The sequence below is a fragment of the Mastigoproctus giganteus genome, chromosome 4 (assembly GCF_048544385.1).
Source record: "Mastigoproctus giganteus isolate SK-2022 chromosome 4, ASM4854438v1, whole genome shotgun sequence".
Taxonomy (NCBI): Eukaryota; Metazoa; Arthropoda; class Arachnida; order Uropygi; family Thelyphonidae; genus Mastigoproctus; species Mastigoproctus giganteus.
This window is the reverse complement of record NC_143578.1, coordinates 90,914,151-90,940,447: the sequence shown is the minus strand read 5'-3', so window position 1 is coordinate 90,940,447 and position 26,297 is coordinate 90,914,151. Positions and strand designations below refer to the sequence as shown.

Sequence of the window (26,297 nt, the reverse complement as noted above, 5' to 3'; positions counted from 1 at the left end):
CCCACACAAAAATTCCGCACAGAAAAAACCCCACTGTCATAAATGCTCACATGAAAAATACCCACACACAAAATTTCTCACATGGATAAATGCCCACACAGAAAAATGCTCACATTCACAATACTATCAAGTAATACACTCTTAATAAAGCATTATGTGCACATTATGATGTGAAGTTCAAACATGCAGTATTCTTATTGACATGAATGAAGAATATGTTTATAAATGAAAAGTTCTGTAAAATCAGCATATATTATATATATATTTTATTTTATTATTTTTTTTTTTAGGAAAAAAACCTTATATCAATCTGTTTTTTGAGAAAAAACACTCACACTTCATTAAATTTTATGCCTTTATAGCTGGGGGATGGTGTGAACACAGTGTGAGCCTCAAACTGTTTCAATACCTTCATTGAAATAGTAACACACGTCTATATTTGATTAGTGTAGTAGGTCTGCGCTGCCTACCAATAAGGGTTTTATTTTCACATAACATAATTTTACATTTGCAATAAGAAGTTTTTCTCTCGAATGCATCTTGTCTGCTCATTTAGATTTGATACATTTATTCACTGCTTGGCATGAGGTTGCTAATTGAGGCTACACTTTGTCTGATGATTGAACTAAATAGTTCCAAAACTGGTCACAGTAGTGCCTTTGAGTTTTTAATTCTATAGATATTTGATTAAAAACGTTAGTTACTTTAATTTGACTCGTGGATAATGTAGTCATTTCTACAGAACTGTAAGCCCAAGCTCCCTCGCAGGAGGGATAACATTGTCCCCTGGCAGTAAAGAGAGAAAAATGAATGCAGTGTGAGCATTCAAATTCAAGTAACTGGCAACAATTCAACACTTGTCTTTCGTGACTTAAACAAATGAACAGGATGTTTTTAAATTCCTACCTCCATCTCATAAACCTCTACAAGACTGACTGACTGCCAAAGATTTGTCATATCTCAAGAATGTGCAACAAAAGCTGTCCCAAATTCAGAAGTCATGCATGCTGGGGCAGAATCTGTGGGCATGAATTAGCTGAAAGCAAAGGTATAATCAGAGTAAAAGTAACCTATAGATTAGAAGGTTATGATGAGAGTCTCTACATGTAAATGGAATGGGCAAGAAAGTGTGAATATCTTATTATGGATCATTTCAGTTTATCCCAAATTGATTGAGCAAGTGGGAGAGAAATTTACCATGGGGAACAAAATTTTTAAATCAACTAGATGATTGTTATTTGTATCAGCATGTTAGGGAACGAATTAGGCAAAAAAATATTCTAAACCTGGTTATCTCCCATGAAATAGATGACATCATAGGGCTGATAGTATTGGAACCATTAGCCAAGTAATTACGGAGTTCTAAGTTGGATAATGAAGAGAGGGGCAGCAGTTGATAAAGGTAAGGAAATGGGTTTAAATTTCAGGAAAGGAGACTATGACAATTTAAGGTGTGCTACTTGGCCTTTATCAACCAGGGAGATAACTCACACATTACAAATACAGCAGGCACAATTTGGCCATAGCAGCCCTCCTGCCAATAAATCCCACAACAACAGCGAATACAGCAGATGGTATAACTTCAAAGCTGTAGCCACAGTAGCCCAGAAAGCATATGTACCATTAAGAAAAATACAAGGAAGATTCTGAGTTGGATGAATAATGAACTAGCTAGTTTAATAGAGCAGAAAAGGATGGCATGGAAAAGTTACAGAGCAGTAAAACTGAAGCCTATAACTGCTACAGAGTGATCTGTAACATCATAGAGATGGTTATGCTGGCAAAGGCAGATTATGAGAAATCACCGGCTAAGAAAGAAAAAAACAGCGACAAGGAATTTTTCTCATGTGTGAATATTAAGGAAGAAAGGAGTGAATTAGATTGGACCTTTGCATAATGGATGCAGAAAAGTTATAGATAACCCTGCTGATGTTGCAGATGAATTGAACAGGTACTTTGCATTGGTATTTACAGAAGAAAGACCATTAATGGTGAGGAGAAATTGTGTGTGAAGCTGGAAAGCATGAAATTAGCAATATTAAATTCAGAAGATTATTTATTAGAAAAACTTTAGAGCCTAAAGGCAAATAAGGCTCCTGGAATTGATGGCATGTACCCAGTAATTCTGAGGAATGTGGCGAGAGAGAGAATCCTTATTGCCCTTCATGGCCATAAAGCCGGGGGGGGGATGTTACAGCCTCCCGATACTTCCTGGATACTCGAACAATTATTTACATAGAGATGGTTATGCTGGCAAAGGCAGATTATGAGAACATTGAGATTAATTATAAGTTTCTCATTAGACTTGGTGGTTATTCCTTTGGATTGGAGAAGTGCCAATGTATTTGCCAGTACATAGAGGTGGCTCTAAGAGTGAAGTGGGTAACTACCAACTGGTCACTCTGACTTCAGTGATAGGGAAAATTATGGAGCCAATGATAAAGAGTACATTTACAGGATCATTTATTATAGAAATGGTATTCTGAATGAAACATAGTATGGTTTTGTAAAGGGGAAAAACATGTCTAGCCAACCTAGTTAGCTGCTTTGACAGTCACCCATGAGCTGGATGTAGGAAATAATTTTGGCATTGTTTACTTATATTTCAGCAAAACATTTGACTCAGTCCAGCATGAGAGGTTACTATATTAGCTGGAACATGTTGGACTTGCAGGGAAAATCCATAGGTAGATGCATGATGGCTGCAGTGCAGGAGGCTAGAGGATTGTGATTAATGATTATTCTTCAGATTGGGATAGATAACTTAAGAATTGGGGTTCCCCAAGGTTCAGTACTGGAATCACTCTTGTTTTTGATTTTCTTAAATGATATCAACAAAGGGATAGAAGGCATGTCAAGATTGGTAGAGTAGTTAATGATCAGTGCCAGTCACAGTTTCTTCAGGGTGACTTAGATATGGTCAGAAAAGTGGCAGCTATCTTTTAAATGTAGCAACCCAAAATAACTTCCCTACTTTGTGGGGTTGAACAGTAGAGGAAGAAAGATCTGGGAGCTACAATATGGATATGGTGAGACACAAAGTTCTCCAGGCAGTGAAGACACGCAGCATGGAGGGTCCCTGCTGTCCTGTCGATGATTTATAATAACTGTGTATGAGGCAGTTGTGATACCACACTTGGAATACTGTGTCTAGGAGACTGCACTTACAAAAAAGACATCAAGCTTCTTGAAAGGGTCCAAAGAAGGAATGCACCTGGTGAGATTGGCAAAAGGGTGTCCATATGAGGAACGAATTTGAATTTGTGTGCTGCAGAGCTTAGAAACTAGACACCTTGAAGGATATTTGACTGAGAAGTGAAAGAAAAACGGAACAAGGGTGAAATTTTCACTAGTTATGATTCCAGAACCAGGAGTCATAAATTCAAATTATGGGGGAAGTTTTAGACTGATGTTAATTATGATACCCTCATAATTAACATGTTGTTTAATGCACATCCTCTTGCCACTTCTGAAAATTACTGAGTATGTGCCGTCAACTCTGGAAGCCTTACTTGCCTTTAGGTTAGAAAGTTTTTCTAATAAATAATCTTAAATTTTAAGATCACTAATGTCATGCTTTCCACCTTCACTCACAAAATCTCTTCTCACCATAAAGGACCTTGTAAAGCCAGGACAGGAGGTTACCACTAGTTGACAGTCAAGGTGACAGTTGGCATGTGCTGTCTAGGACAACTGGTGGCCCCTGATTCCTCAATTAATGGTAAACTACAACCAGGGTGCACAGAGAAATGTTCCTGAGCACACCATCCAGTGGATGCTCTTGCAGATAGGCCTACTGATTAAGCGACCCGTTCATGTGTCCACGTTGACCAACCATTATCAACACCTCTGCCTGCAGTGTACATTGGATGACCGGAAAAGTCACCTGGTCTGGTGAATAAAGATTGCAGCTCCACCATGCTGATGGATGGGTGTGTATTTGATGGTGAGCAACTGCAACTAAACTGCATGGTTGTATGAAAACAGGCTGGTGGCAGTGGCAACGTGGTTTGGGGAATGTTTTGCCAGGTCACTCCAGCGCTTTGCAGAATTCTGGGATGTCTTTCTGTCCAGCTGGTCCAAGATACTTGAACACTTTCTGAAATCTCATGGAGTCTACGTCATGCCAGGTGCAAATGGTTATCATGGTGAATGGCAAACCAACATGCTATTAGGTAGGTGGTAATTATGCTATTTTAGCTCATGAGTGTATTAGCCATTGTATGCCATTCTAAATCTGCAGCTAAAAAGGGGTACAGTTATTTTTGTTTGAGAGGAGACTTGCAGGATACCTTGTAAGTATCACACAAAACAGCTGCAGTAAGTAATTTTGTAGCTCTTGAAATCAAGTCTTTCTATTATGAATCATTTGGAATAGTATCAGTAAACAGTTTTTGTTTTCTTCATCAGATACATATTGATGTTCCAAGAATGAGTCCTTTAGTTCCATTGTTCCAACAAGAAATTGTACAGGAGGTAAGTGTGAGAGTATAGAATGTATTATTTATTGTGCAACTGTAGCATAATAAAAGTATAAAATTTGCATTAGTAATAGTGAAAATGGCATTAGCATTAGTAGAAGCATATGATGCAAGAAAGCAAGCTTTCAGCATCAGCCAAAAAAAAAAAAAAAAAAACCTTCCAATTTCATCCATTGTTTTGCTTCAAAAATTTTTCCAGTTCTTGAATTTATTTAAGCTATTAACTTCCACAATGACAGATGGAAGTTTGTTCCAACAATCAACCACCTGCTGCTGACTAAAGGCAAATTTTTGCACATCTATTCTACAACTATTTTTCTTCCATTTGAATTTATGCCCCTCAGATGTGGAATCTGAAAAAGAGAAAGAATCCCATCAGCATTGAGCTTGCTCAAACCATTCAAGGCCTTATACACCTCAATCAGATCACCTCGCAGGTGCCTAGTCTCAAGACACTACAATTTACAGAACTGAAGCCTTTCTTGGTAAGAGCAACCTTTTATCCCCCTCACCAGTCTTGTTGTCCTTCTCTGTACTCTTTCCAGCAGCTCTACATCCTTTCTAAAATGAGGCCTCCAGACCTGTATGCAGTACTCAAGGTGTGACCTGACCATTGCCTTTATACAAAGGGATAATCACCTCCTTATCCCTGCTAGCAAAATTCCTGCATATCATTGACGAGACCTCCTTGAGCTGCTCTGGCAGCCTGTCTGCACTGCTCAGAAAAGTTCATATCTGACTGCACTATTACATAACCCCAGATCTTTTTCGTTCTCCACTACCCTGAATGTAGTACTGCACAGTTGGTACGTTACTCTGGGGGGGGGGGTTACTGCTACCCATATGCAGTACTTTGCATTTGTCAATATTAAACTTCAGTTGCCAACTCTCAGCCCATCTGCTCAACTTTTCTAGATCCTGTTGCAGTAGCATACTGTCATTAACAGCCCTACCAATCTTTGTATCATCTGCAAACTTACACATTCAGCCTGATAACCTTCATCAATGTCATTGATAAAAAGAGAAAATGGGCCCAACACCAAATCCTGGGGTAGTACGCTAATAACATTAGTCCACGAAGAGTAGTGTCCATTGATTATCACTACTCAACCATCCCTTTATCCATAACAGCAACTTGCCCTTAATGCCATAATGTTCCAATTTGTGCAGCAGTCTTTCATGTGCAACAGTATCAAAAGCTTTCCTGAAATTCAAGTATGTGATATCAAAATTATTTTTTGCGTCCAGTTTCTTCGTAATCACATTGTAGTATCTGTTCAAATTGGTTAGACAAGACTTCCCCTTAACCAAAACCATGCTGTGTCTGAACTATAACTGCAGTCTTGTTTAGATGATCCTGCAATGCTTCTTTAGCCACTGACTCCATTATTTTCTCCGGAACAGAAGTTAAATTAATAGGTAAGAAGTTAAACCAACTTTCTCTGAAGTTTTCTTATAATTTTTTAAATGTTAGATTTTGCTGTTTGAATTTTTTAATTCGGGTATTACATCAAACTGCCATTTTGTGAAATGTGTACAATTTATCTCTTAATAGAAATATATTATAAAAATTATAAAAATAATATATTACCTGTAGTATTGTTGCTTTCATGTTAACAAAATATTGTAACTGAACCATATGTTATTGTTCACCTCCAATATTTTAATGTCCTAGGGGTATTCTAAGATGTGAGTATCCTTAACCAATCAGTAACCACATGGATTAAAAATAATTTCAGTACTTTTTTAAGCTTTTCTTCCACTTGTAAAAATTTACCATAACCTGGATACTTAGCCTTTCAAGTACATTATATGCTGTGCTGTAATATGGACAGAAGTGATGCTTCATGGTGTTTATGGCTTGCAGTGATGGAGGCACTTGGAATGAGTTTCTTTTTGCTATACTAAATTCACAGTATGAAGAGGATAATAGGGTACTCTGAATGCAGGGTGGGGATTCTTTATTTGGATTTACTGTCTTGAAACAAAATTACAAGCATCAATTTAGAACTTTGTGTTTACAGTCTACCCCAAACTAAAAGTAGTGTATGTTCTAGAGTTGCGGTTCTCAACTGGAGGTATGCGTATCCTTGGAGATACCATGAGCAGTACCAAGGAGTGCCTTGAGCATTGCATACAGAAAAGTTTTTAGTAAAATATTTATCAGCTAATTGCAAAATTTTACTGATTTTACTGTCTATTTATTTCTGATGCCCTAGAATTTGTGTTTTGAGAAAATTACATGAAAACCAAACTGTCTGGCCTATCATAATGCTGAAGTGAAGTCACCTGATTTCTCCATTAATCACTTATCAGTTCATGTATATTTTTATGTAGTTTAGTCCGTAGCAGTTTTTGCTGTCCTAAGTGTAACTTCTAGTTGATGAGAGGATGTAATATGCTGTTGCTTACAAAAAGTTACTTTGCTGTTGTTTGCAAAAATTTACCTTGTAAATTTAATGTACTACACTTAATGAATGGTAGCCTTATTCCTCTCCAGTGGTAGCTGTTTGTAACTAGTGTTCAACTGAAATACTCTTTTATTGCATCTCCAGCTTAGGGGAGAAAATGAGCGTTTACAGTAATCATTCACTGACGAGTTCTGTTGTTTACAAAAATTACTAGGCAACTGAATACTGAATATATTGAAGTGAATATACAGCCAATTTTTAGCTATTTTCCACTCTTAGAAATACGGATGTACAGTAGAAAAAGAGTCCCAGAAATGCTTTGTGTTGGAGAGACATGGTGGTTTTTATGCATAACCATTTTTAATTTTTATTTCATGTTTCACACTGTCCAATCATGGATAACTTTTTAGTAAGAGGAACAAAGAGAAAGTTAGATTCTACAGAGAGAACAGAACATCCTGAGTAAAGACACAAAGACAAGTCGAGTCTGTCGAAGACAGACCAAGTGGTGAGTGTAATCACCACCATTCACCAAGTCTGTCTATGAGCAAATCAACTCCAGAATAAGAACCAAAAAAAAAAAAAAAAAAATGACATTATCAAAATGAATATTTTAAATATGGCTTCTATTATTCTGGTGATGAGCAGAATCAAATCGCTCTGTGTTTAATATGTAAACGGAAACTCCCTCTGTTGATGAGACATTATAAAAGAAATCATTGAGACCAACTCTATTGTTGAATTTGATAATGCCATGTGCTATTGACCTGTGCGAGACAATATTCAGACCCAGTGAATCAGCAAAAATAAGAGGTGCTGCTCTCTAATGACGCTTAAAAAGAAGAATTTTATTTTGCTTAGCTGATCTCAATAAACTCATTCATAGACTTGAGTTGTTACCTTGCAACTCGATGAGAGGACTGATGTCAGTTGCCTAGCTGTGCTGTTAGTATTTGTTTGATAGTTGTATAATATTGAGCTGTGCAAAGTCTCTCCTAATCCGTTCATTATATGAAAATTTTCTTTTCTCAAAATTATTTTAAGTGCTGAAACTATTTTAAATATAATTACCAAGGGGAATTAAAAAAAAAATCCTAAATAAAAAAAATTCCCTATAAAGTAGTTCGTTAAACAGATGTCCAACTGAGTAATATAAGATTCTAAAAATGGTTATAAAGTTTTATATAGTAAAAATGCAAATTTTTATATAGCAAAAACGCAAATTTTTATATAGCAAAAATTGCAAATTTAGTTAAATAAATTTAAGCTTATTTGAATAGCAGATAAATATGTGAAAAAATTACAGAAAATTACAAATTTTGAAGTGTACTGCATCCAAATGTCACACATCACTGTTAATAAAGGTGCTGGTATGCCGTACTGTCCCAAAAAAAAAGCACTGGTTAGCAGTAACCCAAAAGTAATATACCAAATGTGTGGTACTACACTCAGGGTAGTAGAGATTGAAAAAGACCTTGAGGTAATTGTGCAGTCAGATATGAAGTTTTCTGAGCAGTGCAGACAGGCTGCAAGAGTAGCTCATGGGGCCTTGTCAATGATATACAGCAGACTCTTGTTTACCGGGATCAAGACTCCAAATTAAAAACAAAAAAAAAAAAAAACCAACCAGAAATCATAAAATTCAAGTAATAACTAGAATAGGTATAAACAGATGTTTTGCAAGTTGTAAATAAGTTACAAGATGTGGTGTTATAAGTCGTCATTGGGAGATAATGTACCTATTATCTCGCAACCCTGCTGTCTTCACACCCACCACACACACAAAAAAAAGAGAAGAAATGTTTAGTTTGTTTTAGTGCATTGCGTCGATTCTTGCATTCCATTGCACTGCAAAAAGACAAATTTTGTTCCATTATTTATATCAGGGATGTCAATTTTTATAGTAAATATTTTTTTTTTGTCTAGAAATCACAAAAATGATCGGTTAGTGCAAAAGAGTTGCATTTTCAGTTAAACAAAAACTTGAAATTATTCAAAAGTTTGAAAATGTTCATTAAATCTTTAATGAACCATTATAATGTTGGTGACCAAACTATATGCAACATTGTAAAAATTAAAGGGAAGCTTTTAGATTTAAAATGGACAACTTAAAAAATAAAGGGAAGCTATTAGATTTAAAATGTACATCGTAAAAAATAAAGGGAAGCTATTAGATTTAAAATGGACATCGTAAAAAATAAAGGGAAGCATCATATTGGACACGCAAGTAGTGCGTGGTACATTTTTTTCATTTTTTTTTATCTATCATCACACTTTTTACGTAGGTTGCTGAACATTTTTTGATACAGTAAGTCCCCGACTTACGCAAATTTTTTTTCACCCGATTTTTTTTTTTAGGATTGTAAAATTTAAAACAAACAAAAAAAAAATAATAAGCAATGAATAATGACGATCATGGCACGCACAAATTGCACAAGTGAGATACGGAGTAACAAGCAAAAAAATAGGAAAGAAGAGAAGATTCTTAAAATTTATTTATGTTTAGCATTAGCATTAGTAGAGGCATATGATACAAGAAAGCAAGCTTATGCAGCATTAGCCAAAAAAAAACCCCACTTCCATTTCATCCCTCCGTTTGTTCGAAATACCTGTCCAGCTGAGCCTTAAATTTATTTAGGCTATCAACTTCCACAACAAGGGATGGAAGTCTGTTCCACCAACCAACTACCCGCTGGCTAAAGGCAAATTTCCGCACATCTATCCTGCATCTGTCTTTCCTCAATCTGAATTTATGCCCTCTTAGGTGATTATTCTGAGCAAGAGGAAGAATCCCATCAGCATTGAGCATGCTCAAACCATTCAAGGCTTTATGCACCTCTATCAGATCACCTCGCTGGTGCCTAGTCTCCATACACTGTAATTTGCAAAACTTGTCTTTCTTCGTAAGAGCAACCCTTTGTTCCATTCACTAATCTTGTTGCCCTTCTCTGTACTCGTTCCAGCATCTCTACATCCTTCTTGAAATGAGGCCTCCAGACCTGTATGCAGTACTCAAGGTGTGGCCTGACCATTGCCTTATACAAGGGAATAATCACCTCCTTATCCCCACTAGAAAAATTCCTGTATATCATTGACAAGACACCATGAACTACTCTTGCAGCCCATCTGCACTGCTCAGAGAACTTCATATCTGCTTGCACAATTACCCCAGGTCCTTTTCATTCTCTACCACTGTCAGTGTAGTACCACAGAGTTGATATGTTGCTCTGGGGTTGCTGTTTCCCATATGTAGTACTTTACATTTGTCAATGTTAAACTTCATGTGCCACCTCTCAGCCCATCTGCTCAACCTTTCCAGATCCTGTTGCAGCAGTATAGCGTCAGTAGTGTCCTTAACAACCCTGCCAACCTTTGTATTTTTTATATGACTGAAGATTTCAGTGAAGGGGACACATTTCACTATAATAACGTAAAAACCCACAGAATTCCAGCTATTGGTATTATCGCAAATGCAATAATATCAAGTTTACTACCCATTTATAATATATTTCACTAACAGAAAAGTCCAATGGAAAGTGCAAATTATTTTATTGTTTTATGGCAGTGACCTCCACAAATGTGTTTTAGTAAAATGTGAGCTCATGTGGGGTGATGATAGTGAGTTTTCATCTTAACCCTGTGAAGTTCTTTACCGAAAATTTCATTTTGACCATATTGTGGTGCCGACTAAGAGAATAAATGACAGCAGTACTAGTAAATCTACCAACAAAAAGAAAACAATTGATTCGGATCAGAAAATTAAAATAATAAGGATGTATAAAAATGGTCAAACATTAACAAGTATCGTGCTGAATTCAGATTTGTCAATAATAATATAGTAGCAATATGTTATTAGTCATTCTCGAGTTACGCAAAACTCAACTTACATAAGAAGTCCTGGAACGTATCTCTTACGTATGGCAGGGACTTCTGTATTTTTGGATTAACTGGGAAATCGATTATCTAGGATTTTTTTTTTTTTACCATCTATCCCAGAAAATCGAGAGTCTACTGTATAGGAATTTTTCTAGCAGGGATAAGGAGGTGATTATCCTCTTGTTTAAGGAAGTGGTCAGGCCACACCTTGAGGACTGCATACAGATCTGGAGGACTCATTTTAGGAAAGATGCTGAGCTATTAGAACAAGTACAGAGAAGCGCAATGAGATTACTGAGTGGAACAAAGGGTTGCTGTTAAAAAGATAGGCTTAAGTTCTGCAAATTGCACCATCAGGAGACTAGGCACCTTCGAGGTGGTCTGATTGAAGTGTATAAGACTGAATGGTTTGAGCAAGCTGAATGCTGATTGGATTCTTCCTCTTGCTCAGATTCCGCATCTGAGGGGACATAAATTCAAATTGAGGAAAGACAGTAGTAGAATAGATGTGTGGAAATTTGCCTTAAGCCAGCAGGTGGTTGATTGCTGGAACAGACTTCCATCTGTCGTGTGGAAGTTGACAGCTTAAATAACTTAAAGCTGAATTAAACAAACGTTTGGATTGAATGGATGGGTGGAATGGGAAGGGGTTTTTTTGGCTGATACTAAATAAGCTTGCTTTCTTGCATCATATGCCTCTACTAATGCTAATGACTCAACAGTGGTTGACCAACTAGCCAAAGGTCTCATGTGAGACAGCCATGTGTAGCTTTAATGCCCATGGTGAGTGTCATGTGTCTTGTCTTGTAATACAGCAAGTGACACAGCACTGTGGTCCAGCTAACCACCCAGTATAATTTAGGAATACCAAGACCCACATAAGACTCTGTGCCAAACATTATCTTGTAGAGGCTATGGCAGTCAACAGCTGTCACAGACACCCATGCTCCCTGTGAGACATGATACTGCACCTTGCATGGGAATGTTAGCACCAACGCTGGACCACCAACGTGTAAATCATTTGCCTGGTCTGATGAATCCCATTTCCAACTCTATCATTGTAGTGGGTGTATCTGCAGAGAAAGCAACATGAGGCTGTGGCACCTGGATTCACTGTTGGTGTTCAGCAGGCTGGAGGAGGTAATGGCATGGTTTGGAGACTGTTTTCATGACATATTCTGGGTCTTCTGATCATTGTTAACAGCTTGATGGGAATGCTTGCCTCTATCATTGCCAACCAAGTACATCCCTTTGTGATGACAGTGCATGCAGACAACTCTGGCATATATAACAACAGAACATATATCAACAAATGACATGCAGCAAGGCTTGGCAGGTTTATAACTGGTTTCAAGACAATGAGTTCTCCATTCTCTCATGTCCTCTCAACTCACCTGATCTCATCCAACTGAGCACTTCTGAGACCTACTGGAAAAGAACATTTGATGCTGTGACCATCCACCTGATAATGTGCAGGTATTACTAGACACTTTGTGCAACACACGGGTGGTACAACCACAGAACACCTGTCGTCACCTTGTCATGGCTAAAATTATATAGTAGAATAATTTATAAATATATTTTCACTGCTAAAGGGCAAATAAGCAGATAACCAAACCTTACAAACAATAACAAAGATGATAACTGGCACTCTAATCAAATCGGTAAATTAGAGTGGGAAGCGCTCTAATCAACATGTCATGCACACACGTGTGCTACGTCTGCCGATAGTATTCCTCCGCGTTCGTTGTAGCATCCTGATTTTATTGATAAAACTGTTCATTGTAGCATCGTTTGTTGTAGCATGCCTGACTATATATGTTTATTTATTATATTTTATTTTATTTCCTTCAGTGTTTACTCAACACTAGATATTTGTTCCAAGTTTAGGATTAATTATTTTTTCCATGAAGAGGGCACCATGCGGAGATGGTTCCCAAGCCTTTCTTTGATTCTTCAATCTCAGCTTGGTAAGTGCCTGGTGAAATTGTGGTTTCATAGCATGGGTTGAGAAGTTTGTATTCTTTTAGTGATGGGTGTTCTGCCCAAAGGTATGGGCAATCAGGATTCTTAATCCTGAGAAATTTTTTTACTGTCTATGACAATGATTTTCCATTGCCTTCCATGCCTGTGTGCATAAGGCTTTAAATTCATGTGTTAAAAATCTGTTTCTAGGAAAGAAAAAAAAAAAATGGAATAACTCTTGGGATAAACTCCACACCAACTAACTGACTGAGACCAACTAACTAAAACCCAGAATGAAAACGCCATCAGGAATTTTTCTGGTGTAAAACAGGACTCAAACCCAGAGACCTGGCCAAATGGGTACCAAGTAAATAAGTTCCTATACTGACACAGAGGTTTCTTTGACTCTTAATACAAACTTTTGAGTTTATGTTAATTTATTTTTATATTTCTAATAATGAAAAGTCTGAAGTGATGAAATAATTTCATTTATGCACAATTTGGTTTATTTCAGGCATTTGAACGTATTCTGTATGTATGGGCTATAAGGCATCCAGCCAGTGGATATGTCCAGGGAATGAATGATCTTGTTACACCCTTTTTTGTTGTTTTTTTGCAAGAAGTTGTCCCATCTGGTAATTGTTCTAAATCTTACTACTTTTAGACTGTAAAGTTTTGTAACTTAGGGGTAAAGTGCTTACAGAAAAGATTACTTTGACATAGTGTTTCCAAGCAAAGACTGTTTCATCATGATTAGAAATTTTACCCTTCTAACTGTAAAACTGTAATGTATGCTACTTGGATGATGTATAAACAGTGTGCCACTTGGTAGGTGAATGAATAAACATAGAAATAAGCAATTCCAATAAGTAGCATGCCATTGGCAAGCCCCAGAAAATTTTCCATGCTACCTGCTGCCATATGTGCCTAGGGTTGCCAACACCTGCTTTAGATTATACTAGTGTTTATTATAGCACAGGTTTATTTTAGTTTGTATAGTGCAGTACAGTTCCTTACTGTGCCAATGACAGATTGACTGACTATTGAGAAATTGAAAAATAAGGAAATTTTTTTTTTTTTTCTTTCTGATTTGTATTTCCACAGATCACTGATCTGTGGAAATCACATCAGATGATATCGGAGTTATTAAAATTTCTAATGGGCACATCAGAAAATTTAATAGAGCAGATGTATGTGTGTGTCTTATTACACATGTGTGTATTACTTTAAAAAAAATTCAAATTGTATGCTTTGCCGTATCAGTTATTATTTAAATTTACAGTGGATACAACTAGCAAAAATATATTTTTTAAAGTTCCTTCTGCTGCACTCAAGTAACTCGCTTATAATTATGATTATTTTAATTATTCTAGCTAATGTGATTTTTACCTCCAAGAACTTAAATACAATTTTTATGTGTAGATTTCAGAAATCACCAGGATAGTTTCACATCACGTCAGTTATTAAATATAGAGGGAGTTACGTTTTACCAAAATATGCCAATTTTGCATAATCTAGCCAGTAATGTATGACATGCTGATTTATTTTAACAGATATAAGCTAATTCTCTTAATTTTAGCAATAGATTCTGGCCTCGGTTTTTTTGAGATAAAAACATAATCAGACTTCTACTTATGGTTCTTAGGTTTAAATTCCAAGGCAACAATTTACAATTTGAAGAGAGCATGCTTTGTGTCTTTGGTGAGGATTTTTGTAAGCTGTGCTAAGGTTTTCCAAGTAGATTCTAGGTTACAGCAGTGGAATATACTCACAGCAGGAACAAAGATTTCAGTGTTTTGAAAAAGACTTAAAGTTTTTGAAATATTTTGCTACAGAGGACTGTGTGTTTTTGCAAAAACATTATTAGACTTCTGAAAGGACTGGGCATTGTTGTTGTTGTTTTTGGTTTTATGGTGTAACGGGACTAGATATCATGCATAAGTCAGATGAATGGCATTTATTCATAGAGGCCTCAAAATTAAGTTTAAAAGGCTTTGCTTCATAATGGCAACAAATTTCTGTCTGTTCCTGTGTTTCATTCAGTTGGATTTAAAGAAAGTCCTGAAAGCATGTCTGAAAAATTTTGTGAAGGGACTAGATAAAGAAGGTAACAGATTTGCATACTTGAGAAGTGTGTTTCCTAATTTAATATATGCCAAACTTAAGGAAGGAATTTTTGTAGGATCCTAAATTAGGAAACTCCTAAAAGAACTATGTGTTTGAAACCCAGTTAAAGGAGGTTGAATTGGCAGATTGGTGATCATTTAAGGTCGTGGTACATGGTTTTTTGGGTAATAGGAAAGAGGAAAACTATGAAATGTTGGTGTATAATTTACTCGAGTATTACAAAATTTTCGAATTTTCCCCGAAAAATCTGGAAGATGTGAGTGATGAACAAGGGGAGGGGTTTCATAAAGATATTTCCATGATGGAAAAGCAGTACCAAGGTTGCCGGGATCCTGTAATGATGGGGGAAATTACTGCTGGTTCCTTGTGAGGTAGAGTAAGCATCAATATAAGAGAAAATCCCTTAGTAGCAAACATTTTTGAGGACAATTACAGGTATGCTGATTATATATTATTGAAGTATAACTATTTTGCAATGATTTATATTTTTTCCAAAGTTAAATGAGTTATAGAGAATGTATAATATTTTTTTACATTTGTATTACAAACATAGTGAAAAAAGTATGGAAATCCTAAAGTCTCTAAACTTTATTAGACATGTTGGACAGACAACTTGTGTAGTCGTGACCTACTAATTAGTGGGTCTCGGCTACACAAGTTGTTTGTGTAACATGTATTACAAACTTTAATTATACACATATATCTCTTTATTTTAACATTAAACGTTGGTACACCTTTTGATGTAGATGTGATAGACTTTTTATGGTGATTTTCGGAATCAGCGGGTTTATTTCCTCTAGAATTACATTTTCATTGTGAAGGCATGACAAAAAATATTTTTTGTTGGCTAATGTTATTTAATGATGTATGTGTTCTTAATTCTTATACAAAACATGTCTAAACACTAACTTTTAATTAATTTTAAAGATCGTTGTAGGTTAATACAAAAGTAGTTCATGTGCTCTGGCTAACCTAGACCAAAGCATTATTTATTATTTAAGTACATTTGTGGATGACCCATTAACTGTTATTCAATCAAATTTCACTGAAAAAATTGCAGATACTCACCTGATATTTAATTGTTGAATGTGCTAATACCAACAACCACCAGGAGAACTCTTATTTGTATATATGGTATAGGAGGCACCTCCGTAGCCAGGTGGGAAGGAGCAGCAGTGTGTAGCACACGCTTCTTGATTAGACCGGGGCTCGAGCCCATCACCACCAAATACGGAGGATGCGGAAAGGTCAGGGAATGACCACCGCATATTCCCGGAGCAATATGGCCTTAGTTGCTAATGCTCCTAAAAACCAAATAACAACAACATATGGTATAGGACTCAGTGTTCAGAATTACCATGTTCATGATAATTTTTTCATGAAATTTTAATGACTGCTATGCATATTCGATAAATGTTTCTTTTTATTTACAGGAGTAATTATAGTCAATAAATGTGTAAATTACTGAATTTTATCTTCCATCTTGCTCATTCTCCCACCCATCTGTGGCTTTTTCTTACTCACTGCTTAGTATTAATATATCATGCAGTTTGACTTCTGGTAGTGTACTGCTCAATTATAGTGAAGGTTCCTTCTGTTGGTTAACCATTCACACATGTTATGGCTGTGTTTTACTGCACATTTTTGACCTGCTGCACTTGTGAATAATGTGTTGAATTTTTACTATTGGCATAAGAGGGAAGCTTTCATCTTCTATTCCTTTATGCAGCATATCATCCCTTTAGGCTGTTTAAAAAATTTCCAAACCGTTATGTGACTTTTTAATTAATTTCGATTGGTGCTGTTTTACATACAAAAGCCCAGCTATGCTCTCCTATGAGTGATACTGCATTGTCACAGCAATGAATTTTGACTGACAATCCAAATCCAAGTATTCCTTTTTTTTTTTTTTTTTTTTTTTTTTTTATGATGCTACATAAGCTCATATGCTTGCTTTCTTGCATCACATGCTTCTATTACTATAACTTTGTGAGTTTGCATTTTAAAGTGAGTGAACATTTTTAATGGGGGGAAAAAAAAAAGTTTCATTTTTTTTTACCAGTGAAATATTAGTAAAAAATTTAATTTAATTTAACCTAAATTTGAATTCATTTAGCAGTAATTTCAAGGTTAAGCTACTTGTGTCAAAGCTTTTTGTAGCAAACCTCCCCAGGGGAATGAGAAAAATAGTCATTATACCAAAAGGATGTTATGTTGATAGCTCATAAAATCAGCAGAACAACAACAAAAAGTTCAACATTTAATAATGTAATTCTGTTAATACAATATAGTATAATCTTATTTAGAATATGTATTACAGTATTAAACAAGAAAGTTAAGATTGTACACTTTGCACTGATGGTTGGATACGTAAGCTTAATTTTAATTTGTAAATCAAGTATGTACAGTACACAGTAGTACATATGTGCAGCATATGCGTACATACTTACATACAATATATATTGAAGCCTACTATAGACATGGGAATTGGTTTCAAACTTTAAAATAATCTATTATGATATGCTTTTTCAGTGGCAGAGAATTATGAATGCATTCTGGGCATTCTCAGTAATTAAGAGAGGGAGCTCCTCTGTACCAGAAATGTTTGCCACTAGGAGAATGTTAATTTGTTGTTTTGCCTTTTTTTTCTGCCACTACATTTTTTAATTTTAAATGTAAGCATTTCTCTGGTGGTAACTTAAAAGAGAGAAGTCCAGTGTCATGAGTCTCTTTCCATTCATTTGTAGCTTTAGTGTCAATGACTGCACTTCTTTGAAAGACAGCCCACGACTAGTCTTAAATTCCTGGAACCATCCATCAAATGCATGAATGATTCAACCTTAGTTTTTAAAAGGTCTATATATAGGCATGTTTTTTGCATGCATCATCATTATCCATTCCAAGAGTACCTTTTCAAGATCCATGTGCTTTGGCACCTTTCGTGATTTAATCCTACCCAGTGCAGCAGATTTCCCAATTTTTTTTTTTTAGAATGGTGAACAATGTACACTTAATAATGGAAAATCGTTTAGTGATGTTTGCTGGTCTTAGACTTCGCGCAATTACCTACAGCTTGTAAAATCTTAATTTTGTCTGTGACTGGCAAAACTTCTTGTTTCATAGGAGCCATATTGATAAACATACTCTATACGTAAACTGTAATGAAATAACTTCTAGTCAGAGTTGATTTCATTATCCCAACAAACATGAGTAATTGCCAATGTGCATTGGAAATCTCCAGTGAGTGATTTCTCACGGTCAGTCTTCAAGTGAGCTTGGACTGATGAGAGAATGACCATCAAAGCTCACGCTTTGATAAATTAGTGTTCTTTAATTTTGAAATTATGAATATTGTAAAAAAAAAGTAAAAAATAAAATTAAACAAGATAGAGTTATGGAAATTTTTGGGTTGTAAGGAAAATTTGTTGGTCTTTTGAGGTTGAAACAAATGTAAAATAGCATCAGGTTTATAAGAAATTGGCCTGGACCTACCACAAGTCATTTTAATGTGCTGGGATGTTAAAATGTGAGTCACTATAAAGAGCTGTAGTATAATTTATTAAAGTCAAAATTATTAAAAATAAAATTATATTTGGGTGATCACTGTTATTAAAAAAAAATGTATAGGGGTGCAGACATAGTTGCAAAAAACAGGCATTTCAATTGTTACATGGTAATTGTTTGGAAAACTAGTCATAAGGCTTCTAAATTATGATCTTCTTTGTCTAAATTATGTTAATCTGTTGAGCTAGTAATCCCTTTAAAATAAACTACATCAAAATTAATCCCCCTCTAATATCAAAAATTCAAAATTTATTTGGAAAATTATATTTTGTAAATTTCCACACTCAATAAAGCTATTATTTGAAACATCATCATCAGGCCTAAGTATTACTTAGGTCTGATGATGAAAGGTAGGTTATAAGGTATATAGAAACAGTAATTAGGCTAATTACTTAATATTTGTACATTGATTGTTGGTCCCAGATGAAGTGCCTATTAGTTTGTAAAGACAGTAATTAGCATTTGTTTTATAATTAGTTTTAAATTTAGTTTTTAAAAAAATATGTTATTCCGGCTTATTTAATACACAGATTTCTGTATTGCTTCTCGTTGTTTTACAGTTTAGTGTTGGGTATTACTGTCTATTATCAACTATCATCATTTTACTATAAAAAAATAGCTGGTTCTGTTCTGATTTATGGATGATAAATGTTAGAGTTAAAAATGTAATTTCACTTTTATATTAAAATATAGATTGATTGTGTAATTGTTTAATTGTATAACAGTGTCATTAGGGATTGCTAATAGATGGTCTTATAACTAAATTTTAAACATTTATATTATATTATATTATATTATATTATATTATATTATATTAAACCTATAAAAGGTTAACATTATTAGATTGTATAAATATAAAATGTGATTTTTAAAATTTATTTTTGCCTTAAAAATATTAAAGATTAAAGGATTATTCCTGACTGATTTTATGTGTTGCATATTCCAGATGAAGAGGTGGAGGTATATGATGTCTCCAGGTTGTCAAAAGATGCACTACAGGAAATTGAAGCAGATAGCTTTTGGTGTATGTCCAAATTATTAGATGGCATTCAAGATAATTACACATTTGCTCAGCCTGGAATACAGAGTAAAGTGAACACCTTAAAAGAACTTATTCAAAGGATAAATGGTTAGTGATATTTATATTCTAGTAAAATTTATCCTTTTGTGTTAAAAATTAATATTTTTGTAAGTGGTCAGTTTGCAAATATAATTTAGATTTCTATGTAATGTTTAATACAGTTAATAAATGAGAATGAATTGTATTTATTTAATAATCACTGAAATTTAAAAGAAGTTTATATTAGATCTGAAGATGGATGGGTTAAAAAAAAAAAAACTGCTCATATGTCCTTACATGTGTGTGTGTGTGTGTGTGTGTGTGTGTGTGTGTGTGTGTGTGTGTGTGTGTGTGTGTGTGTGTGTGTGTGTGTGTGTGTGTGTGTGTGTGTGTGTGAGTGAGCATTAATTTTCTCTCTCTCTCTCTCTCTCTCTCTCTCTCTCTCTCTCTCTCTCTCTCTCTCACACACATACACATCAAGTGTTTCCTGCAAGCAAGTATAGAATAATTAATAACTCACTGAACAGTTTGAATTTAAGACTTTTTGGTCTAAAATTTTAGGTGCTAATCATTTAGTCAATAGTCTACCTTGTATGCTACATGTATTTGCATACAGATTGCAATTTTGATTTTTTTAATTGGTGTTTTTACATACCACTCTGTTTATCTGTTGCATTAATTGGGGGTGGTGAAACACATGAGAGAGCATAACCTTCCTATCCTTTGGTGAGCCTGGTTTTTACTTGATGACTAATAATATTTGTTGTTTTTATCAGCATTTTTGATGTACCTAATATTTATTTTTATAAACACCATTATTTTTTACATTGTGAAATTTGTAAAGATTTCTTACTTTCAGTTTCTGTAACTGCATCAAATACTCATGTATGAATGTATGTGAATTTTTATCTGTAATTAATTGCTTTACAAAAATTTGCTATATCGTCTCTTTAGGTCCTCTTCATGAACATCTACAGAGGCATTCTGTTGAATACCTTCAATTTTCTTTTCGTTGGATGAACAACCTATTAATGAGAGAGATACCATTACGTTGTACAATTCGTCTTTGGGACACATATTTGGTGAGGTTTTTTGTTGGCTAATACTTCAGCTATTTATGTATGGACATTACTTTTTATTTTCATTCATTTGATTGTAGTTGCATTCTGTATGTTATTATGAGTTATTTTTTCTGCTTATAATATTACTCTGATCTTTGGAAGCAGAATATTTTGATATTTATTGAGAAGACTATTATTCAAGCCACAGTTTACATGAATCCAATCTTAGATCTAATGTTTATATAATCATCATGGAGGACTGTGGCTTTCATTGTCACTTTCTGAAGTATACTGCTGGTAAAGGTCAGGATACTCCATGTAATTTTTCTGAGAGTGGCATGCAATAAAGAACTTGATAAAAATCGATATGAATTTTGTTAGGGTGTCGGTGAGTGATAAAGGTGAGCAAGATAAAAGTGAAATAAGATAACCAAAAAAACATGGAAAATATTAGAATAAAGAATAAAAACCTATGTTAAATTAGGAAATCCAAGAAAAATCCTACTGATAGGTAGGTATTGGAGACTATCCCTATCATCGAATCACTATTTCTTGTTCAGACTAGCAAGGTTATAAGATAGTTGTAAATGGAGGTTAGACTCTGTATTGTATTTTGACTGGGAACCTTTATTACACTATTGTTATTCATATTGCCTCTAGAAGGCCACTGCAAATGGTATCTCATTGAGTGCAGGATAATGTATACTGTCATTTTCATGTAAACCTAAATAAGTATATTACTATTTGGAATTTGTTGTAATTTGAATCTGTTGATTGGATTGCCTAAATTTCTTCAATTTTAAACCCTTGCCTGCAATAACATGCATATTTGATGCTAAGGTTTACCACAAACCTGCTGACACCAGATATTGCTTACAGAAGTTGTCATCTTTATTTACAGTGTTTTTTTAATCAAATCCAAAATGTTTGTTTTATACATTACTGTTGATTTTAATTATCTATTTGAACATATATCTCACAGATAAAAATTACTTTTAGCATTTATTTTTGAAATATAAAACCAACTTTAAAATAATATTACTTGACCCATTATCTCAAAGCATAATTGATTATAAAACTATTTTATATTTATATCTTATTAGAACAAAAATATAACTGTTTTACATAAATGATTTATTTTAACTATTTTTAGGTTTTTTTCCAGTTTTAATCCATCAAAAGATTTAAGTAAGATGAATGTGAATTATGCTTAATTATAGGAATCTTATAACTAAGGAATAAATATTTGTCATTTCAGATAATCATATAATTTGTAAATTTAATTTTGATTTTAAGTCAGAAAATTTAGTCTAGAAAATCTGTGTATGTGACTTTAATTTACTGTGATTTAAGGCTTTAGATACATCTTATGTAAATTATAGTATCTATCTAATTTTAACAGATAGATATAATCAGATTCTTATTATGTATAACATTTATAATAATTCAGTTATTATATTCTTCTTTTTCCATTAAGCATTCTGCTTGTTTTGTTTAGGGTAGATCATCTTCCAACCTTTTTCTTGGCCTTCCTCTACTTTGTTTGGCTCTTATTACTTATAACATTTATAATAATTCAGTTATTTTCTTTTTCCATTAAGCATGCTGCTTGTTTGGGTTTGGATAGATCATCTTTCTATCTTCTTGGCCTTCCTCTACTTTGTTTGTCAGTGGTTCTCCATCAGCAAATAAAGTAGAGCTGATAACTAGTTAAGTAAGTTAAAAAATTATTTAGAAGTAGTTATTATATTGCAGTTTAAATTAAATTTCAATGTCATTTTGCATAGTCTGAACCTGATGGCTTTTCCACGTTCCATCTTTATGTTTGTGCTGCATTTCTGACTCACTGGGACAGAGAGCTCTTGAGAGAGAAAGATTTCCAGGTAATATTTTTATCTTCTTTCCTTTGGGGTAGTATTATTTATTTTGCCAAAAACAGTGAATGTGTAGAAAATTTTTTTTTTTTTTTTTTTTTTCTTTTCTCTTTTTGGAATTGAAACATAGTATATGCCATGCGTCAACAATCTAAATGCTACTGGGCAGCCTAGTTTAATGGCTACCCAGTAGCACTTGGATTGCTGACCCAGTAATTACTAAAATAAAGGATATTAATTATGAGTTAATTACAAATTATTACACTTTTCTCTGTGCCAGGAAAAATAATGGAGTCAATAGTTAAAGAAGTAATTCTAGATCATCTTGATAGAAGTGGAGCCATGAGGCAGTCACAGCATAGATTTGTTAAATGAAGATTTTGCTTGATCAGTTTGATTAACTGCTGTGGGGTTATTACAAAGTAACTGGATTCCAAGTATAATTTTGACATCATATATTTCGATTTTGGTAAAGCCTTTGTTACTGTATCATATGTATGATTGTTATCTAAACTGTAGCTGTTTAGCAATAGGGGGCAAGTTCCTATTATGGATAAAGGGATGGTTAAGTGATAGAAGACAGAGTGGGTATAAATGGCTAGTCTTCATGGACTAACGTGAGTAGAGTGCCACGGAGGTCAGTGTTGGGCTACATACTGTTTGAAAAATGAAATATTAACTCTTGATGTCCAAATTTAACTCTTATTATTAACTCTGGAGTGGTGGACTAGGCCTGTAAGGTCAATCAGAAATAACAAGCTTTTGTTAATTGTTGGTTAAAGGTAAAAATCTGTGATTTTCTGTACCTTCCTAAATATAAACAGGGTTTTACTTGGTATGGTTTTTTTAATGATTTTTAAAGAGTTATTGCATGACATCTGTCAGGGTCAGTACCACCACATTTGTTTTACTTTTAACATGTAACACTAGTGTGGAATCCTAATGAGTACTGGTGCTACTAGGGTTTTTTCTAGTTCAGGTTACTTGCAGAACTCTCCCATGTGATCTAGCAACATAATTTGATGACATGATAGCAATGGTTCTAACAGTCCTACATGAGGTATATTTGAATGATTCATTGAAAGATTCATAATTTTTGAATAATAACGCATGTGTTATTATTATGCAAATGTGGAAGCAATATTCACTGAGTTAGCAACATGTGTAATATTTAAATTTCACATGCTTCACATGTGCTGAATTTTTTGAAAGAATTAAAAATAAATAAATTTGCAAACATTGAAAAATTTAAAATTTAAAAAAATAAACGAAAATTGAAAAATGAAACATTTTGAAATTGAAGTGAATAAGAATACTAATATATATATATATACACACACGAAACCAACAGTTTCACCTTTATGTTATATGCCATGTTTTTTTTATTTTCAGAATAATTAATATTTTCTGGTTTTTAAATAAAAGTGAAAAAACAGCATTTTTAAATATTTAGTTTTTTTATTTTTTTTAAACTAAGAAAAAAAATACAATATGTATTGCAATCCATTAAGAAAGATGAAATATTGGTATACTACTAGCAGAATTCAAAAAATCCCAAATTGTTTTTCACAGAAATTAAAAAAAAGAAAGTTTGTCACCATGCAGTAACTTGTCCTTAATGCCACATTACTACAATTTGTATAGCAGTCTTTTATGTACAGCTGTATCAAAAGATTTTCTGAAATCTAAGTATATAAGGTGTCTAAAAAGTAATAAGACTGAACGCGTGGCTCGAAAACTGGCAACACCATAGCCATGCCTCTGACACCAACCGAGGCGTACATTCTTACTTGATGTTCAGTGCAAGCTTAAACTTGATAGCATTAACACGTCTGACTTGACAGCGAGTTGTGTAAGTGTTTGTAGTAGTGAAAATAGAAAAACGAAATCTCTAGCAGCATTATGCAATCAAATTTTGTGTCAAACTTAACAAAAACGCAACAGAAAATTATGAAAAATTAAAACGGGCTTATGGAGAGTATGCTCTATCGAGGACACAGGTTTTTAGGTGGCATAAAGCATTTTTGGATGGCTGTGAGAGTGTGGAAGACAATCCTCATTCTGGAAGACCTCGCACATCAAAAACTGACGAAAATGTGACCAAAGTGAGGGCTCTTGTGAGGTCTGATTGACATTTGACAGTCAGTATGTATGATCGGTAGTGAGTTGAATTTGAATCACCAAACCGTTCACATTTTGACTGAGGAATTGGGCATGCAGAAAATATGTGCAGAGCTGATTCCAAAAAATCTCACCAACAAGCAAAAGGAAAACCGAAGGAATGTGTGCCTGGACCTTCTTGAACGCATCGAAAATGATGAAAATATTTTCAAACATGTCTAACAGGTGATGAAGCATGGATTTTTTTCGAGTACGATCCCGAAACCAAACAACAAAGTTCAGAGTGGCACACAAGCAACTCACCGCACCCAAAAAAAGCAAGAATGGGAAAATCGAAAATCAAATCCATTCTAATTTGTTTTTTTGACAGTCAAGGCGTTGTTCATAAGGAATCCGTGCCTCAAGGACAAACAGTTAATCAACAGTACTATCGTGAGGTCCTTGAATGACTCAGAAAAAGGGCTAATTTTGTCCAGCTAGAGATTGCCGGACTCTTGGCTGCTGCATCACGACAACGCTCCCTGTCACACTGCCATTTCTGTGACTGAATTTTTGATTAAAAAGGGTATTCTAGTGGTTCCGCAGCCCCCATACTCGCCTGATCTGAGTCCATGTGACTTCTTCCTTTTCCCCAAGCTCAAATTCCACCTTAAAGGTCGTCATTTTGGAACTGTGGACAACGTCCAAAAGGTCATGACAGACCAGCTGAAGGCACTTTCAGTTGAAAACTTCCAGCACTGCTACTGGGAGTGGGAGCAACGTCTCCGGAGGTGTATGGCTTCCTAAGGGAACTATTTTGAAGGGGATAATGTTGATTTGTAGTTCAGTTGTTACTAAAAAATTTTATAGCACCAGTCTCATTACTTTTTAAACACACCTCGTATGATGTCAAAATTATTCTTTGCATCCAGTTCCTTTGTTACTGTGTTATAATATCCAGTCAGACTTGTCAAAGATTGTCCCTTAACAAATCTATGCTTTAACTGAGGTATAACTGCATTCCTGTCTAGATGGTCCTCCATGACTTTTTTAACCAGTGATTCCATTATTTTCTCTGGAACAAAAGTCGAGCTAACAGGTCTGTAACTACTCATGTCATCTTTTGATACCCTTTTGTGAATTTAGGATACATTTGCACATCTCCAGTCCCTAGAGACCTTCCCTTAATCCAAGTTTGCTCTCATAATTTTGGCTAAAGATTCACTTACTTTCTTTACTGATTCCCTCAATACGACTGGATAGATCCTGTCCACCCTTGTGCCTTTTATATGTTAATCTTCAACAATTTCTCTTCCACATTCCTCTCAGTTATCATAATTATTCCAGAGAATCTCGTAATCTGCCTTAGCTTGCCTAACCTCCTTTGTAACTTGATTTCAAACTAGTTTTTATGTACATGAGTCATCAGTTCATCTGACAATCTTTTAGGTCTAAAATATTGTAAGATGAACTAGTATCTTCTGTGATTACATTCCTGAATGCTTCCGATTTAGAATTTTCTCTTGATAACCTGCATCATTTGGTTCCACTGTATAGAACTATCTGAGACCATCGTAATCACTTTTATGAATGCAAAAGCCCTTTCTCTTGCCCTGGACAGTAGTAATATACACTGAGTGGACAAAAAGCATGGGATACCTACCTAGTATGAATGCAAAAGCCCTTTCTCTTGCCCTGGACAGCAGTAATATACGCCGATGGATAGAAATCATGGGATACCTACCTAGTAAAATGTGTGCCTACCGGGTAGGCACACC

General features: G+C 34.7%; 1 protein-coding gene across 1 annotated transcript in view; it reads left to right on the top strand.

Moving 5' to 3' along the window:
- The window catches only part of Tbc1d22 (TBC1 domain family member 22), a 122,885-nt gene that overhangs the window by 75,471 nt on the left and 21,117 nt on the right, over positions 1-26,297 (top strand). The window contains exons 9-13 of the mRNA XM_090371674.1: positions 4,411-4,476; positions 13,248-13,368; positions 19,371-19,553; positions 20,439-20,566; positions 22,333-22,428. Of these exons, the coding sequence (XP_090227800.1) occupies positions 4,411-4,476; positions 13,248-13,368; positions 19,371-19,553; positions 20,439-20,566; positions 22,333-22,428 (594 nt within the window). The remainder of the gene's footprint in view (positions 1-4,410; positions 4,477-13,247; positions 13,369-19,370; positions 19,554-20,438; positions 20,567-22,332; positions 22,429-26,297) is intronic.